Source organism: Xyrauchen texanus, chromosome 20 (assembly GCF_025860055.1).
Source record: "Xyrauchen texanus isolate HMW12.3.18 chromosome 20, RBS_HiC_50CHRs, whole genome shotgun sequence".
NCBI lineage: Eukaryota > Metazoa > Chordata > Actinopteri > Cypriniformes > Catostomidae > Xyrauchen > Xyrauchen texanus.
In genome coordinates this window covers 11,319,522-11,334,461 of record NC_068295.1, presented here as the reverse complement: position 1 = coordinate 11,334,461, position 14,940 = coordinate 11,319,522, and the positions used below count along the sequence as shown (strand labels likewise).

The 14,940-nt window shown below is 37.5% G+C and overlaps 1 protein-coding gene across 1 annotated transcript; it reads right to left on the bottom strand.

Annotated features, from left to right (window-relative positions):
- Positions 1-98: 98 nt before the first annotated feature.
- On the bottom strand, positions 99-8,043 carry LOC127660957 (L-2-hydroxyglutarate dehydrogenase, mitochondrial-like). Its single transcript, XM_052151462.1, has 10 exons — positions 7,844-8,043; positions 4,846-4,961; positions 4,614-4,765; positions 4,395-4,526; positions 3,785-3,947; positions 3,667-3,701; positions 2,351-2,518; positions 2,108-2,265; positions 1,672-1,803; positions 99-1,491 (listed from the first exon to the last, which is right to left on the bottom strand). Exons 1-10 carry the CDS (start codon positions 7,933-7,935, stop codon positions 1,296-1,298), a joined length of 1,344 nt encoding a protein of 447 aa, XP_052007422.1. The 5' UTR covers positions 7,936-8,043; the 3' UTR covers positions 99-1,295.
- Positions 8,044-14,940: the final 6,897 nt, after the last annotated feature.

The window sequence follows — 14,940 nt, the reverse complement described above, 5'->3', positions numbered from 1 at the left end:
TACGGATGGAGTTTCCGAGAACAGCAGCATAACACACATATGCCCACACAATATTGCACATTTAGTAACACACATTAAGTAAATACACGTACTGTCAAACATTTTTATTCTAAATATATTTTTACGGCGAAGGAATTTTATGTACCAATTAGAAAATTATAGTAAACATTCTAAAAAGTAAAAATTATTAATAATTGCGTTTTTCCAATACTTCAAAGATTATATCAGATATTGCAGATGGTTAGTTTAGTTACTGTACGTCTAGAAATCCCCTAAATTTCCAGCCAACAACTGCCCTCATGTGGTAAAGAGCAGAATGATTTCGTTAGAAATCATGTAAAAACTTGTCATTTAAAGGGATAGTTCACCCAAAAAATACAAATTCTCACAATTTTCTCACTTTCGTGAATTCCCAGAGGTGTATGACTTTCTTTCTTCTGCTGAAAACAAAAGAAGATTTTAGAAGATATTTAAGCTCTGTAGGTCCTTTCCAAATGTTAACCAAACATTTCAAGCTCCAAAAATCACATAAAGGCAGCATAAAAGTAATCAGTATGATACCAGCGGTTATTTAGAGTAAAAAAGAACTAAAATATTGATCTGTTTCTCACCCACAACTGTTACATTACTTCTCAAGACAGAGTTAACCACTGGAATCTTATGGATTACATTTATGCTTGTGCTTTTTGGAGATTGAAAGGTCTAGTCACCATTCACTTACATTGTATAGACCTACATAACTGAAATATTCTTAAAATCTTAATTTGTGTTCTGCAGAAGAAATAAATTCATACACATCTAGGATGGCATGAGGGTGAGTAAATGATCACTATCCTTTCAACTGAACATGGGGAAATAAAACATTTCAACAAAATTGTGTTTCAGCAGGAAACAATAAAACAGAAATGTTTAGAGATAGGGCGGTCAGGGATACATTTTAGACCCACCAGCTAAAATAAGTCATCATGTTTTATTTTTATAAATTCAGATATGAAGTGAGGTCATTTTCCTGTGCAGCTATGTACATTATTTAAGGCCATTCCTCTTTCTCATAAAGTCATGAGATTTATAAAGAAATAATGACAGTTATCCAGCATTTCCTGCAATCTTAATCAGAAATTAAGATACATTAGAAAAGAACACCAAAACCTATTTCATTCTACTATGTTCTAATAGGTTTGTTTATAAAAACCAATTTTATTTTATTTTCTTATTCTATTAATCAAGGTATCAGATGGATAGTGTAATCATTGTGATGGCAATACAGATCCTTTTGACATCACAACTGGGGATGTTTATAGCTGAAATCTTTTCTCCAGCTCGTCTGCGACCATTTCAGCGATAGCCAGGGAGGAGGTTGCTGCGGGTGACGGTGCATTGCGTACATGCAGAACTCGGCTGCCCAGTTCTCCCTTCCCTCCGTCAAACACAAAATCGTCCACCAGGTTTCCTTCAGCATCCAAAGCCTGTGCACGTACACCTGACGGCCCCCTGCGTAAACCAACAAGCAGCAAAACAATAAACATGAAATTTGGGGCAGTGTGAGGATGCTGGAAATAGAGAGAGTGAGGGGGAAACAATTTGATAGTGACAGTTCAGCATTGATGATGATAAATTAGTTAAAATATATTCCTTATGGCCCTGCCCAACAGTGAGTTTGTGTGTTTCTACCTGAGGACGTCACTGGGGCTCAGTTCAGGTATGAACTTCTGCAAAATCTTCACCTGAGCGCTGGTAAACACACCTCTGTACATCTCTCCCATTCCATACACAATATTCTTCAGAACCAGTTTCTGCAGACCCCTACACACACATGCATACATCATGGACAAAGACAAGTGCTTTAAATAGATATAATACAGAAAAAAGAGAAACAAAGACACATATGTCAAGTTTTAAATAATTGAAGAACATAAAATTATATAGGAAAGACAAATAAATAAAAGTTTGATTTAAAAATCGATTCACATAAGAAAAGACAATTTTATAATAGAAGGACATAAACTGAAATAAAACAATGAAGATAAATGTAAAGTGCAGTACATAAGAGTGTGTGTGTGTGTTTGTGTAAGTGTGTCAGTATGAGTGTATGTTAGTACCTACATACCTGTAGGAGAGTGCATTAATCAATTCTTGTATGTTGAAGTCATAGAGTTTATAGCCCTCTCGTTTGAATGCCAACACCGCATTTGGGCCCAGCCAAACGCTGCCGTCCATGCGAGGAGTGAAATGCACTCCCAGGAATGGGAACCGTGGGTTCGGGACCTCAGCACACGCACAGATTCCATAAATACAAGTACTCATTTATCTGTAGATTGTGCGTTTGTATGTTTGGGGTGCTTCTACTCACAGGGTAGATGTTGCCCCTCACCAGGTAGTTTTTCTCTGGCTTGAGCACTAGGTAATCTCCTCTAAAGGGAATGATACGGGGCTCTGAATTACAGCCAGACATCTCAGACAACATATCAGAGTACAGGCCTCCACACGCCAATGCAAAGCGACACCTCACCTCCTGCCCCTACACATAAAAATAACAGAGTTATATTAAAATAGGCAACAATTCAAACTAGAAATCATACAAAATAGAGATTGTAAGGAATTTAATGATTCTTGGTTCTGATTGCTTAATGATTGCATTAGCAATTGTTTTAGTACAACAACAAATGAACAATAAATCAGTAATTTGACATTATCAAAGTTTCAAACTTGCAAATTAGTGAGTAATAAGTCAAGATCCGCTCTAACTGATTCAGTGTTTAACTCGTTTGCCTGATTCAAGAACACATTATATCATGAGATTAAAGGGATAGTTCACCCCAAAATGAAAATTCTCTCATTGAATCACCCTCTTACCATCCCAGATGTGTATGTCTTTCTTTCATCTGCAGAACACAAATTAATATTTTTAGAACAATATCTCAGCTCTGTAGGTCCTTACAATGCATGGGAATATTTACCAAAACTTTGAAGCTCCATAAAGCACATAAAGGCTGCATTAAAGTAATTCATAAAACTAAAGTGGTTTAATGCATGTCCTCTGAAGCAATCCAATCGCTTTTGGGTGAGAAAAGACCAAAATATAACTCTTTCACAATAAATCTTGACATCAGCAGTCTCCTTGGGGATCATGATTTCAAGTTTGATTACTCTTCATATCGCCATCTAGTGCTCTCCACACCTGTCAAGCTCTAGGAAGTCTAATCAAGCCTGAAATCATGATCATGTCCAGAGACTGCAATAACAAGATGTACAGTAAAAAAGGAGTTACATTTTTGTGTTCACAACCAAAATAATTTATTTTGCTTCAGAAGACATGGATTATACCACTGTAGTCATATGGATTACTTTTATGCAGTCTTTAAGTGATTTTTAGAGCTTCAAAATTTTGTTCACCATTCACTTGCACTGTAAGGACCTACAGAGGTTAGATATTCTTCTAAAAATCTTCATTTGTGTTCAGCAGAAGAAAGTCATACACATCTGGGATGGCATGAGGGTGAGTAAATGAGATAATTTTTTTATTTTTGGGTGAACTAACCCTTTAATCTCATGATATAATTAGTATTATTACATGAATCAGGCAAACGACTTAAACATTGAATCAGTCAAATAATTCCAAAACCTTATACAAAATACAACTCACACACCACAAAATCAATTTCTCACCTTTGAGCTTCTGACGATGATGTTATATTTCAGCCCTAAACACAGATAAAGGGATGAATAGATGTATATTGAAATAGAAATAGAAAATCTGAGATATTAAACAGGTCATGTTACTCACCCTCAGTGCTTCCATCTGGGCTCTCTGCTGCTAATGTGACATCAGAGGCTTCAAAGCTGGTCAACACAGTGCCACCTGCTTCCTGGAAGTCCTTACCATAAGTCAGAGCCACAACCCGCCAGTCAACAATCCCTGTGTAAGGAGAGTCCAGTGCCATGATGCCCTATGCATATAAATGCACAAACACAAATTATATACACTATTTCAGATAATCCTGCCCCTAAATGGGCCTTTAAAACAAAATGAACTGTGATTAGTTGCTTTTCATGTCCATCAGATTGTCTCTTCCTGTCTAAGTGTGCGGTTCTTGGAAAGAATAAGCTGCAAAATGGAGCATACATTATGCTTGCAACAAAAAGTCTGGTTGTGCAAAACTAAGCATACTGTAAATTGATTTCTCTACTAGGGTTAAATCCCATTATAAAACATATCAATACATAGATGATAGTCAAACGTCAACAGTTCAGTATTTGATGCATCAGGTCTAAGGCCACCATGTAAAGGCCTGCACATCAGTTGGTTATTGATCAAACCAATGAAAGGCACACAAGTGGAAAATATGTAGCCTTTTAACTGTACACTCATTAACAAACTAGCAGGTGTCACTTACCCTGCAGTATGGCTCTTTCTCTCGGATGGCTTTGGCGTCAATCAGACGGAGATCTTGTACTTTGTTCTTCTTACCACGTTCATACAGAGCCTTTAGATAGGGAATCTCCTCTCTCTCCACTGCTACTATCAGCTGAACTCACATACACAGTGTTGGATACTTATGTTGAGAATATATATATATATCTATATATATATATATATGTCAGTGCATTCTCACCTTGCCACATCTCTTATAAGGGACACCTTTCTTCTGGCAGTACTGATATGTCAACATGGCCCCGCGAACACAAAGCTGAGCCTTCAGAGAACCCGGTGTGTAGTAAATCCCACTGTGAATCACACCACTGTTATGACCTGTTTGATGAAGAGCTGTGGAGGGAGGACACCAGAGAAATGAATATGAAATCAGTGTGGATGGGAAGAAGTATCTGGAACACACAAACACTTACCGAGCTCTTTCTCTTTCTCCACCAGGGCAAAGCTGAGATTTGGGTGCCTGAGGATCAGCTCTCTGGCTGAGGCCAGTCCAACAATCCCTCCACCAATGATGGCCACATCAAATGTGCTGCACACACACATGAATACATTTGGTCATCGGTTATAGTGCTGTATGACTATATGTGTCTACTACTGCAGGAAAATATTTAAGTATATTTTGGTATGAATCATAGACGGGTGGTAGGTACTCTTTGGACAGAACCCAAATACCTCAGCAGTTTTACACTATATTTATGTAAATTAATATAAAGAGATTTTAAGATGCTCTGTGCAGACAAATGCTTTCAATCAGTTTAACTCTTAAGCAGCTGCCAGCAAATAAAATGATTAGGAAAACACCTACTTAATAACATCTACTGTAAAATTGCTGTTTTTTTCTTTCTTTCTTCCCTATTTTTAAAAGAATATCTCAGCTTTGTAGGTCAAATTCCCTATTTTTAAAAGAATATCTCAGCTTTGTTTGGACCACTTTGTAGGTCCAAACAATGCAAGTGAATGGTGACCAAAACGTTGAAGCTCAATAAATGCTGCATAAAATCAATCCAAACAATTCCAGTGGTTTAATCCATGTCTTCTGAAGTCATCCAGTTGGTTTTTTGATGAAAACAAACCAAAATATAACTCCTTTTTCAGAACTTGATGCTGTGTATTTGAGCTTGAAATCATGATCGCAGAGGAGACTGCTTATGTCGAGATTTATAGTGAAAAAGGAGTTATATTTTGGTCTGTTTTCATTGAAAATCGATTAGATCGCTTCAGATGACATGAGAAAAACTGCTGGAATCGTATGAATCACTATTATGCTGTATTTAAGTGCTTTTTGGAGCTTCAAAGTTTTGGTCAGCATTTAATTGCATTGTATAAGGACATACAGAGCATAGATATTCTTCTAAAACATCTTCATTTAAGTTCTGCAGAAGAAATGAAGACATATACATTTGGGATGGCATAAGGGTGAGTAAATGATGAGAGAATTTACAATTTTTGGGTGAACTAGAACTAGTATTTAAAAGCCAAAAGCACACCCATACACACTCTCTCAGCCATCTTGCATGTTTTCCCTCAAATTTCTCTTTAAGACAATAAACAGGCCATATTGTGATTGGCAATGTCCTTTGTGTTGCTTCCCGTCAACCAGGGTGGCAACAGTATACTGTAGTGCCAATGTTAGTACCATGATTGTATTGCTTCTTTAATCACTGTTACTGTCGTGTTAATCATGGCCATAACCAGCTATGAGGTCACCGAGGTCCGGACCTCGGTAAATTTTTCATATTCAAAAATATATTTTGATGCTATGTACAACTGAATAAATACATAAAAAAGCGGTTAAAAACTCCTTTGAGTGTCTGCATGCATGTATAATTTAGTTTAGACAGTTGGCTGGATTCTCTGATCGGTTGTCCGCAAATAGTACAAGAGAGTGACGAAATGGAGTTGCGCAGCACATTGCCGGGCAGAGCAGAGTAAAAGCGGGACCGGTCTCACTAATCTGACGAACCAGCTCTGCGCATGCGGCGTGCTGTCCCCAGGTTAACAGTGCAGAATTCTGTTATAAACAAATCTGGTATGAGACACTTAAAGACTCTGTGCTGAAGCTAGTTGAAACAAGATTAAACAGCCCGTCAAATTAAACTACAGTGACGAGGTAAACAGGAAAACATTGTTCCATTCCCAAAGGTAATTTCAGGCTTTTCGTTCCACAAATCAGCTCCCTTATAGAAATATACCAGACAGTTACGGAATTAAAATTAACTGTAGTAGTAACTATGGTATTTTGCCAGAAATAGTTTATATATTTATAATAAATGTTAATATTATTAGCCTACAAAAATATTAAATATTGTGCTTGATTTTATTATTTCTACATGTGTTTAGGATATTTTTTCATTACATATTCCATATATATATATATATATATATATATATATTACAAATATTAATTACATCTAACCATGGTTAAAAAAAAAAAGTTTTACCTGTGATTATCATGATCTTACTAATATCATAGTTAAACTCTGAATAGTATGCATGAACAATGGTAATGTCATAAAGGCAACTACACACCAGAATTGAACAAAAAATATTTAAAGCCTGGACACTCATGAATTAAGGATGAAGTTATGCCTTGTCTCCTTTGTAAATATACACAGTTCTAATTAACTTTAATTGAAAAAGGTGAATTTAAGGTACACTGAGTAACTTTTTGCTCATCTCATCTTGGACTTACAGTGACACGTGGATGCAGCATCATTCAAAATCAATATTTTTCAGTTACAGATGTCATTGTAGAAATTCATTAGTTACAATCAGCCATGATTAATTTAATCCAAGAGTGAAAGTGTCCAAGAACAAGACAGTTTCTGAGTTTAAACAGTAGCAGCTGGTCATGTGATTCTAAAATGGCAGCCCCCATGAGAGCGCCTCTGCCCCATGTAGAATAATGTGAATGGTGATGATTTATACATATGTTTCAAAATTATAAATTTATTTCTTTAGGAGTAAAACTTTTTTAAAGGTGAAAACATTACTGAATGCATCTTTAAATAATTAAGAGTCTGGCAAAAGGAAAACAATTGATTGTTTTGGATAATATTAATATGTAACGGAGTTAACATAGCCATAGATAAATTAGTTGTTAATTAAATTTTGCGGTCCAAGTCAAAATCAATGCTTTATTGTCAAATGTGCATTTCTATGAGACAACAATTCAGTATTAATATAGTTAACTGCATTTTGCGATTACAAAATAAATTCAGTATAATTATTGCTTTCGGTCCTTTAATTTTTACGTATAGAATATGTGGCGTTGGTAGCTGTAATTTTAGTAAGTCTTGACACCTCGCCCTGTTACCATATACATACTCTGTACTGTACTGTACTGTTGCTATATGTACTTTAGCTGTAGTGTCACTAAAAGTAGGCTACTTGTGCTGCTGTTATTCTCACCCGCTGTGATGTGCAACTCTGCACGTTGCAAACTTTGATCCCTGCGAGAGTAAGCGCGCGCACACAGGGCCGGTACCGAGAGCTCGTATCATTATTCCACGTTGACGTTTGCACTGTTCCTGATAGACTTATGACAGTATAATCATAGTGTTTGTCTTTGACCCGGTGCAATATATTCTCTAATAACTTCTCTCCGCTTGGACGCTAAACCCGCCCACTGTGGCCCCGCCCCTGACGCAGACTCTCCGACCAATGAGAACGCGGGACGGCACAACGAAACAGGTTAAAGATCAGCGCGCATGCATGGAGGACGCTGGATGTAAATAACTGACACCGCACAGTCGAGAAGAGCTGGCAGAACACCGAACCGAATTGCAGGATCTGCACCTTGTCACCGCAACGGTTCTGTATCAGATAGATGAACGGATTCTGTTAGAGCTACGAATTTCAGAGCTTTGATAAATAAATCTGTTGTCCTTTGCTTCAATGACATGACCATCACTGTACTGCAGATCAAATCCGTTACACACATTATCCAGCAAAGACGTTATCCTGTTCGGTTCTTTTAAGGTTTTAATTTGTTGTAACCATAAATTAACGTTCTCGGAACGTTCTAGGTTTAGCTGGGATTCTGTTCTGTGAAGTGTGCCACCATGTATTTACTTCTTTCATCTCTCTTTCTTAGAGCCAAAGACATGAGTTTGCTCTCTTGATCAGTACGGAGGATTTTATCCACGCATAGACAACCATCAGGGGGCAGTCGAGAATTCTGGGGCTTGCTCATTACTGTTTTTTTTTTAATTTTTTTTATTGCTGAGAACATTCAACAAAAAAATAAAATAAACGTACAGTACATAATAACAACAACAATAACAATTATAAAAAACAAGACAAATACAATAAAATACAATTGTAAAAATAAGAGGGCCATTATATCACATAAAAAAAGATCACATGAAGAGCCCAAAGCAGAGCAAATACTAACAGTCCATCTAGCTTTCTTATTAACAGATACTGAGATCACATTTAAATGATTTTCCATTTCTTTTAAGAAGACAGATAAAACAGGTTTATAGTTTGAAAATTTGCATTTGTGAATGTAAAATTTGCTTAGGAAATTTGTTTTATGAATAACAAAACAGATATTTAAAAGTAATTTGCAGTTGGAAATTGTACAAACTAGACATAGTTTCATCGGTTTTGTACATTATGTGGGTTAGTGAAATTCTTAACTACACTGTTGAAACTGCAAAACACTGAGGGGCATTGCTTCATGAATAAATGCAACAAGGCAGCTTAAAGGGATAGTTTACTCAAAAATCTAAATAATCTTATAATTTACTCACGTTCATGCCATCCCAGTTGTGTATGAATTTCTTTATTCTACTGAACACAAATTAAGATTTTGAGAAGAATATCTAAGATCTGAAACTCCAAAAACCACATAAAAGCAGCATGAAAGTAATCCATACGACTCCAGTGGTTAAATCTCTGTCTTCTGAAGCAATGCAGCACTTTGGGTGAGAAAGATATCAATATTTCAATCTTTTTTTTTATTATAAATATTCACTTTCAGAATGTAAAAGGGAAAGTGGAGTTTTATAGTAAAAAAGGACTTATATTGATCAATTTCTCACACACACCTATTATTTCGATTCTGAAGACATGGTCTGTGTCTCGTTTTGTAGGATGCGTCCTTTGTAGGCAGCAGTATGCAGAGCTTCCTAAACTTCGAATTAGCTTCATTTAAATGAGATAACCTTTGTAGGACAAACAGAAACATACGTGGCTGACAAATGCGACCTCCGGAGCACGCAGCCTTCGAAACGAGACACAGCCATGGATTAAACCACTGGAGACTTATAGATTACTTTCATATAGTTTTTATGTGATTTTTGGAGCTTGAAATGTCTGATCACCTTTCATTTAAATTGCATGAATCTACAAAGCTGAAATATTCTTCTAAAAATTTTCATTTGTGTTCAGCAAAATTAAGAAAGTCACACATCTGGGATGGAATGAGGGTGCATAAATGATGAGAGAATTTACATTTTTGGGTAAACTATCCCTTTAATGCAAAAAGTGTTACAGTACAGTTTTTTATAAAACCTACAATTCTGTGACTACTGCAGGTTATTTGTTTCCTATGTGGTGATCCAGATCACTATATGAATTACTGATCCCACAGTCCTATATAATTTCAGTCCTCCTTCCGGTTCCTTTCCCAACACACAGACTATAAAATTTCTGAATATTATGAGCACTGCTGTTGGGGTTGAGGTCTTCACATCCCTCACATCTCCAGTTAAAAAGCAGTTGGCACAGAATTAGATGGACTATTGCTATGAGTGGCTGTGAGTTTGTACTGCAGGGAGAATGAGAGCCCAAATATCTCAAAAGGGGACTAATGTCTAGAGTGTTTAGTCTATAAAATAATTAATCCCTAGAGTGATTTGTCTCTAGAATGACTATTCACTAGAGAAATGAACCCCTAGATAAATCTAAAAGCAGTAACAGTTGATATTTAGGGTCTCTAATTGGTGATTTAAGCATTCTATAATTGTTTAATTCTCATAACACATAATAATAGCACCTAGCAGATCAGTTTTACAATTTACATAGTTTCCACAAGTCAACCTCGACTGCTGCACCTTTGCTTAGTATAACAAGTATACAAAAATTAGAAAAAATGCTGGTTTTAGAAGCCGGTTTTGATACTGGTCGACCAATATGTGTTTTTCAATGCTCCTAGCGAAAGGGTTTCAGAAGACAATATAATACCAATATATTAATACAGTGGCAAGAAATATTATGTGGACATTTTGAAATTAGCTGGTTTTCTAATTGGTCATATTGATCTCATCTCCATCAAAGTCACAAGTTTAAGCTTAAGCTAACAACACAAAACCAAAACAGCTGCTCGAGATCGTCTGCCAGACATCTCGGCCTGGATGAAGGAACACCACCTGCAACTCAGCCCAGCCAAGACCGAACTCCTGGTCTTTCCAGCCAACCCTGCTGTTGAACACTTCATCACCGTGCAGCTGGTTACAACTAGTATCTCCTTCCAAAACGGTAAGACATCTAGGGGTAACCATCAATAACAAAGCTACATTTCACAGACCACATCTCAAAGACTGCAAGATCATGTAGATTTACACTCTACAATATCTGGAAGATAAGAACCTTCTTCACTGAACATGCCACACAACTGCTTGTTCAGTCACTTGTCATAACTAGACTGGACTACTGTAACTCTCTCATTGCAGGCCTGCATGTGCAATTAGACCTCTGAAATTGATTCAGAATGCAACAGCATGTCTGGTCTTTAATGAACCAAAGAGAGCACATGTTACACAACTCTTTGTCTCTCTCCACTGGCTGACGGTTGATGCACGTATCAAATTCAAGGCTCTGATGCTGGCATACAAAACCGTCACTGGGTCTGCTCCAACATACCTAAAATAATTTCTGCAGAGCTACACACCCACCAGAAGCCATGTTGTAACAACACAAAGAGGCACCAAAACACTTCCCTGGACTTTCAGTTTCATCATACCACGTTGGTGGAATGACCTGCCCAACTCCATCCGTGAAGCTGACTCACTCTCTGTCTTCAAAAAACGACTTTAAACACATCTTTTCCATGAGCAATTAACCAGTCACTTAAAAAAAAAGTATTCTGTTTTGAATACTATTCTGATGCTAGTGAAACTTTGTAGTATGGCACTTTTCGTACCACTGTCTCCTTAAGATGATTCGCTGATGTTTTCCTCTTTTTTAAGTCGCTTTGGATTAAAGCGTCTGCCAAATAAATAAATGTAAATGCAATTATAATATTTCATGTCTTTTTTTAACACATGCCATTAAACATTCACAGTGCTGTGGAAAAACTTGGATTTAATAACTGGTCAATCCTTCTTTAACAGCAAAAACCTCAACCAAGCATTTCTGGTAGCGGCGGATTAGATCTGCACAATGTTCAGAAGGAATATTTCGACCATTCTTCCTTACAGAACTGCTTCAGCTCAACCATATTCTTAGGATGTCTGGTGTGAATGGCTTAATTGAGGTCATTCCACAGAATCTCTATTAGGTTAAGGTCCATGCTCTGATAGGGGCACACCAAAAGGTGGATTTTTTTTAAAATTCTGTTGTGGATTTAATTCAGTGTTTAGGGTCATTGTCCTGCTGCATCAATCAGCTTCTACTGAGCTTCAGCTGGCACACAGCCACTCTGTCATTATCCTGTAGAATATCTTGTTAAACTTGGGACTTAATTCCCTCGATGATGGCAAGCGTTCCAGGCCCAGAAGCAGCAAACAGAAAGTAGCCCCAAATCATGATGCTCCCTCCACCATACTGTACTTCACCGTTGTAGAGCAGCGTGTTCGTCCCAAACAATTCAACCTTAGTTTCATCTGTCCACAAATCATTTTCTATTAGCATTGTGGAGTGTCAAGGTGGTCTTTGGCAAACTTCAGGGATGCAGCAATGTTTTATTTGGAAAGCAGTTGCTTCCTTCGTGGTGTTCTGCCATGGACACCATGCCTGTTTAATGTTTTCCATATAGTAGACACATAAACAGAGATGTTAACCAGTTCCAATGAATCCTTCAAATATTTAACTGTCACTCTGGAGTTCTTTTTTACCTCATTGAGTATTGACACTGACTACCAATCCAGGGCATGCTGAGTGACTCCAGGCAGGTCTCCTAAGCAACCAAATTGGCACAGTTGCTAGGGAGGGTAGAATCACATGTGGTAACCTCTTTGTGGTCGCAATTAGGGGAGAGCTCTCAATGTGGTGTGTGGTAAGTTGTGTGTGGATCGCAGAGAGTAGCATGAGATTTCCACGCTGCGAGTCTCCGCGGTGTCAAGTACAGCGAGCCATGTGATAAGATGTGTGGATTGACTGTCTCTGAAGTGGAGGCAACTAAGACTTGTCCTCCGCCACCCAGATTGAGGTGAGTAACCGCGCCACCAAAAGGACCTACTAAGTAGTGAGAATTGGGCATTCCAAATTGGGAGAAAAGTAAATAAAATAAAAAAACGCTTGCGTGCAGATGAAAGTAAGTCATCGGCCATTGGGTTTGGAACAACCTGAGGGTGAGTATATAATAGTAAAACTCTCATTTTTGGGTGAACTATTCCTTTAAGGTTGGTTGCTAATGCTCTTGTACAGAGTGTAGAAAGTGTAGAAATGTACGGTGTGGTGCAAGGTATAGCAAGACAGGATATGTGAAAGAGAGAGGACTGCACTGTATCTGTCTCTGTGTAAAACACCCCTTTACTTTGCGTCACTTTTTCCCACAACTGAACCTCTCATCCTCACCTGTGACACACAGACAGTGTCTCATCCTTACCTGTGACACACACACAGTGTCTCAGCGTCTCACCTCATCTCACACTGTCCTCACCACTCACATACTCTCCCTCTCTCTAACTGTCTCGTGGGGTCTAATTTGATAAATAATGCAAGACTCTTTTGCTAGAGCAAATAGAGTAAGAGATCTTATGGTTGCAGTAGGTATCATGACCTCCTCCATTCACTGATAATATCATTAAAATTGCATATGGAATGCCAAAATGTTGAAGGTTGAGTCATAATTCTGGGGTCAGATCAGTGAGAAAGTCCTGTCTTTGTTGATCAGTAAGCAACCATCACTTACCCAGGTGGTCAAAACCACGATACATGATGTAGGAATCTGTGGCATCAATAGATTCTGTCTGGTACCGGCCCAACGGCCCAGTCGAGAGTCCGCTGTAGTCGTGCTGCCACTGATCAAAACCACGAAATCGAACTTTAGCCCCACACCTCAGGAGCCACTGCTTTAATATGCTCATGTGCAATATACCATCTAAAATTAGTGGTAGACTGATAAATAGACATAATAGATAATTATTTACATCTAATAAAAATCATGACACTTGGCTGATAAGTAAATTAAAGGATAATTCTGGGTTCAACACAAGTTGAGCCCTCCCTAGAAGTGGCTGTCCAGCCAAGGTAACTCAAAGGGCACACCGCAGAATACTCAATGAGGTAAAAAAGAACCCCAGAGTGACAGTTAAATATTTGAAGGATTCATTGGAACTGGTTAACATCTCTGTTTATGTGTCTACTATATGGAAAAAAAATTTGCCGCTAATGGAAAGAGAAGCTGAAAAACAGCAAGACGTAATGCTACAGCCATAGACTATCTAGCTTGTGTACATAGACCACCAATTAATTGTATGTTCAATACAAGTTAAGCTCAAGTGATACCATTTGTAGCATAATTAGCACAAAATGAAAAAATAAATAAAATAATAATCACTTGAGTCACTTACAATGTATGTGAATGGGGCCAACAAGGGTTTAAAAGCAGAAATGTGAAGTTTGTAATCTTATAAAAGTACTTATATTCATCCTTCTGTATAACATTTGAGCTGTAAAGTTATTTAAATAATCGTTTTTATGGCCATTTGAAGTATTACGTTGTCATGTCAACAAAGTTGTAAAATTGGATATAGCGATCATACTAAAATCATGTTAATAAGCATATTGACTATACTTTTGAAACAGAGTATTTTATCATTTACGGATGAGCCCCATTCACATACACTGTATGTGCCTCATTGCAACCCAGATTTATTTGTATTTTTTTTAAAGAAAAGGCGGGACAAGTCAAAATAATTTTTTGTGGTAATCAACATTATGCCACAAATGCTGTCATGGCTCTCAGTTGAACTTAACTTGTGTTGAACCCGGAATATTCCTTTAAAAATGGAACAGACCAAATACAGGGCCCCATTGAATCATCAAATAACAAAAGCTCTGCAAAGTGTTCAGGGAGACTTTGGTCATTGTATTGTGAATTATAGCCTATAATATTAAATTAACTTGGGCTGGTTAAACATTAATCAAAGTTTACTCTCTGTATACAAAAAATGTCCAAGCTGAAAAATATAGCAGTATACGGAGTACAGAGGATCTCATGGCACTCCATGAGGAGGTGGACGTGTGGTTGTAAACACTATCTTCATAATGAACAGTTAGGTAAACAGGTCTATGAGCAACACGGCACTGAGATGATGCTACAGGGACATCACTGA

Bases quoted from the DNA above. Each gene is read 5' to 3' on its own strand.
- LOC127660957 (XM_052151462.1), bottom strand. From the start codon at position 7,935: ATGATACGAGCTCTCGGTACCGGCCCTGTGTGCGCGCGCTTACTCTCG. The intron at 4,766-4,845 runs GTAAGTGTTTGT...CTCCCTCCACAG, and splicing joins GGAGAAAGAGAAAGAGCTCG to CTCTTCATCAAACAGGTCAT. The intron at 1,804-2,107 runs GTATGTAGGTAC...ATGTGTGTGTAG, and splicing joins ATTAATGCACTCTCCTACAG to GGGTCTGCAGAAACTGGTTC.